This window comes from Seriola dumerili, unplaced genomic scaffold (genome assembly GCF_002260705.1).
Source record: "Seriola dumerili isolate Sdu_G_001 unplaced genomic scaffold, Sdu_1.0 BDQW01000187.1, whole genome shotgun sequence".
Classification (NCBI taxonomy): Eukaryota; Metazoa; Chordata; class Actinopteri; order Carangiformes; family Carangidae; genus Seriola; species Seriola dumerili.
In genome coordinates this window covers 51,508-55,761 of record NW_019174442.1, presented here as the reverse complement: position 1 = coordinate 55,761, position 4,254 = coordinate 51,508, and the positions used below count along the sequence as shown (strand labels likewise).

Here is a 4,254-nt window from a genome sequence, read left to right as displayed (position 1 = left end):
TTAACATAATAACCACGCCAGACAGAAACATTGAATGGGCTAATGTAAATAAGCGCTTTGAGCGACCCTGGGGCGGCAGAGGAGGAAAGGATGGGGGCAGCCTGTAGACTTGAATAAATATAGTTATAAGCTCTTCCACTTTTCATATATATATATTTTAAATGTGACTGGTAACATATGCCATTATCAACAACCCCCCCCCAAAAAAACAACCAAAAACAACAAAAACGCCTAGAGCACTTCAGTTGTAAGTTTTGACAAATATTTTATGTAGGAACACCAAGTCAAGAAAAGTGAGGAAGGGATAGAAAAGAGGATGAGACGGGGGAGAGCAATAATTATGTACAAGCATATTTCTACACGTATAATACAGACCGGGAGAATGATCGCATTATTTGAGATATACATAATTCAATATAAAATTTTGAAAATAAAAATAAAAATCTGATACAGTCATAAACGATTCCGTTCGACATTTTTTTGACCATGTACCCCACACAGGCAGTGACAGAAGTGTATTAAAAAAGGTGCTTACGACTTAAAATGATTGTCTGATGAACACAAAGTAAAAACAGGATTGCATCTTGTCTGCATGGCGGCTGCTTCACCGTCATCATCATCATCATCATCATCATCATCATCATCATCACTTGGACTAAAAACGGAGATGGGAAAAAAAGCGACGAAGACACCAAGACGATCTGTTTTTATTCCCTCTGATCGATGTTCCTGATGGAAAATCTTGCGTTCAGGTTATTTTCCCTGATTACAAAATAAAAAAAAAACATCATGCAAGTAGTCTAGTAGTAGTGGTGGTGGTGGTGTGGGGGTATGAAGAGGAGGGGGAGGCGTGGGTCCTTTTGAAAGCGCTTTTTAATAAAAAAAAAAAACGACGTGCTTTTATCTCTTTTTTTTATTTTAATATTTATATCAATCGGTCCTTTTTTCATCCGCGATATTTCATAAGTCTTTTTTTCTTCCTCTCAGGTCCATTTTCCCTGTAAATATTTCTCTTTTTGTTTGTTTTTGTGTGTGTTTTTTTTCTCCGTATCATACATCGCACTCCGAGTCACTGGATGTGACGGACAGGATGGACGTCCCAGTATCAACTCTCTCTGTCATACTGGAAACGCTGGTGGTGGGACTGGCCGCGGTTGAAGGCGACTCTGCCGAGCTGTGAGGGGTGAGGCCGGCCTCTGAGAGGGACCTCATACCGGTCGGTCCTATTGCTTGGTGCTGGAGCCTGGAGAAGAAAAGAAGCGAGGAGGGGAGGAAAAAAAAGAAGAAAAAAAATTGAGAGAAATGGCAATTAGACCTGAGAATGTCCCCCTTCCCCTCCTCCTCCTGCAAAATAGGGGTTCAAACTCGCCTTTTCTTTCCCCCTGCCGGCCCCAGCCATGCATGCATGCTTTTATCAAATAGCCAGCTTTCAGGGGACAAAACACAGCACTATTTAGACTACCAAATGTTGGAAGAAATGTAATGGGTTTTTTGTTTTGTTTTGTTTTGTTTTTACTACAAAAGTAAGACTGATCAACGCGCAAGTCAGCAATCCGGCATTTAAATTACGTATCATACCACAACAGAAAAAATAAGCTTTAAATCCAACTTGTTGTATTTTTCTAAAAGCAGTTTGATGGCAGCAAAAGTCTGGAGCTATTTTGGTTTGGACTCTGCTTTTACGTGCAGCAGCTCTTCATTTATTATTTTTCTTCATTTCTGCACAGTTTTATTTATCCCATAAAGCCCCGTGACTCTGCACTCTCATAACCAAATTATTATTATTTATACAAATAAAATATATAAGCCTTTGTGCAATTGCAGAATACCGTGGTGCCTTAGCACAGTTGTATTTCAGCCTGATGGAAGTGTATGAATGAGTGACGTCGAGTTCCAGGTTACTCCAATCATCCTAAATGTTTATCTCCAATCCACTCATGATAATAACTCAACCACGGCCGTATAAATGTCAGTCTGGAAATATATCTCTTCATTTAGCAAAAAGATTAGAATAGTGTTCATATGGCTTAGTACTCTGCGAGGTATTTTCTAATCAATTATAGCATTTCAATGGAATGATACCACACTTAATGTTATGAATACAGCCTATATCTGCAAATGGTTTTTAATACCCATGCTCATTTTAGTCAAGTAATATCAATAATATCTCTATTATCCTTTGAGATCATCTTTTTCAACAATGCTAAGTTCCATGTGATGTTAAAATGAGATATGCACCACAGCACATGATACATGTGGCTATTATAAGATGTGTAGCTTAAATAAATCAACACATAGCTTTGGTAACAATCACAATATTATTTAAATTATGTGCAAAACAGAACAATTTGAAAATGATTTAAAGGCCCTAATAAAATGATTTAACTTTAGGTTAAATAGATATTAAGACTTATTCAGTCCTGTTTATTTTATACCTTTTAATGATTAAAAATAAATGATTAGGCTTTTCACACTATTATCATCAAAATAGTAGTAATACTATGAATAAGTGAAGTCCAGTAATGTTTATACGTGTACTTTTACCACACTTTGTCCATTATTACAGCACTTTCACTCTTACGGAAAAGATAAACAAGCTGTCTCTCTATAAAAAAAGAACACTGCGCAATCGCCTCTGTAGTTTAACAGCGATGTAGTTTATGATTTATATTATTAGCATTTTATTACTCGGTATAATTTAGGGTTATTGGAACATCAAACTTGAGTTCAGTACTAGTTGTTTTTTCTCTAGCCGATAATTCACTATTCTGTGCAAAATACCTGCCAAGTTGAATTACATATCTGCCGGAAATGTTTTAGAAGGCCTTCTAAATGCAGAAAAACGTCTTTAATAATTTTCAAAAGCTACTTTCTGATATCTACAGCAGTGTAAATGATGTTTTCGATGTTTATTCTGATTTCACTTCATAACAAAAATGTCGCCGCAGCCTGCTCCCTCCCCCTGCCAGACAGACTCGTCTCTCTCCGACACAGCCTCTGTCCGTAAGCACAACTACATGTTTTATCAAAGCTGCTATTTTTCTTTTCAATTTATGCATTTAGACAAACTTTCGCACATTCTTGTGTTTTGACAGGAAGGCCAAAAATCACCAACCTGTTTTTGGCTGCCGCGGCTCTGTCTCGTTGCCTCCGGTTTTTAAACCAGTTTCCGACCTGTGTAGGAGTGAGTCCAGTGGCTTGAGCCAGTTCCCTTTTCTTGCTGGGGTTTGGATATGGGTCCTGAAGGTACCACTCCCTCAGCAGGCTCCGTGTCCGCTCTTTGAAACAGTGCGTCTTCTGCTCGCCGTCCCAGATGGTCCGAGGCAGCGGAAACTTCTTCCGCACCCGGTACTTATCGACCGGTCCGAGGGGACGACCGCGGAGCTTCTCGGCCTCCTGGTAGTGTGCTTCCAGCCACATGGCCTGCAGTTTGCCGTGCGAGTCCTTGGTGAACTTGTGGTTCTCCAGGATGTGGTAGAGGTCTCTGAAATTCCCCGTGTGGAACGCCACCACGGCCCGGGCGCGCAGGATGGACTCGTGCTTGTTGATCGCCTCGCACGCTCCCGGAGCCACAGGCAGGGACCAGAGGAAGCGGCCCAGCCGTTCGATGTCCCCGGTCTCCTCCAGCGTCTCGCAGACGCTCGCCACCTGCTCCGGGGAGAAGTTGAGGGTCGGTAGCTGAAACATGGACAAGTCTTCTGGAGACCTGGTGGTGGGAGCGCTGTTCGCCAGGAGCAGAGGGCGATCAGCGAAGTTTGGCAGGAAGAAATGGGAGGGATAAAGCTCTAAAGGGGATCTGAAAACCATGGAAATGACCTGAGAGAGAAAGAAAATTATCGAGAAAAAGGAAAAACCGAAAAAATACGGCAAGTAAAAAAGATTGAATGTTTCAATGGCTATCGCCTAATGACACCAGCCTCATAATATCTCCCCCCTAAATCCGCCGTTGAGTGTAGCATTGAAACATTTTGTTTCCCTTTTCTATTGGTCTTCTTGGTGTCGTTGTAGCGTTGTCATGGCAGCCCTGCCAATCACTGTCAAGCGTGCCAATCATTAGCCAGTACGTAGCGCGAGGCTTTCACCACTTGTGCAGCACGCACGGGGGGTTATCAGAGTCTCCGATCTCCACAGCAACCCTCCCACCGCACCGCGCGCATCAGGCACAAGCCAATGCTCGCCTATCTGCTGAATGGAATGAGCAATTAGAGGGTGGAATATTATTGCGATCTTAACGAGGCTCGTTAAAGCTAAAGA

At 41.8% G+C, this 4,254-nt stretch overlaps 1 protein-coding gene across 1 annotated transcript; it reads right to left on the bottom strand.

Annotated features, from left to right (window-relative positions):
* Nucleotides 1–982: 982 nt before the first annotated feature.
* LOC111227453 (homeobox protein SIX3) lies at nt 983–3,807 on the bottom strand. The gene is made up of 2 exons (XM_022752961.1): nt 3,116–3,807; nt 983–1,243 (listed from the first exon to the last, which is right to left on the bottom strand). Exons 1-2 carry the CDS (start codon nt 3,805–3,807, stop codon nt 1,051–1,053), a joined length of 885 nt encoding a protein of 294 aa, XP_022608682.1. The 3' UTR covers nt 983–1,050.
* Between the last annotated feature and the right edge of the window lie 447 nt (nt 3,808–4,254).

Coding starts and splice junctions, on each gene's coding strand:
- LOC111227453 (XM_022752961.1), bottom strand. CDS start 3,807: ATGGTTTTCAGATCCCCTTTAGAGCTTTATCCCTCCCATTTCTTCCTG. Junction 1,244..3,115: donor GCCGCGGCAGCCAAAAACAG/GTTGGTGATTTT, acceptor TTTCTTCTCCAG/GCTCCAGCACCAAGCAATAG.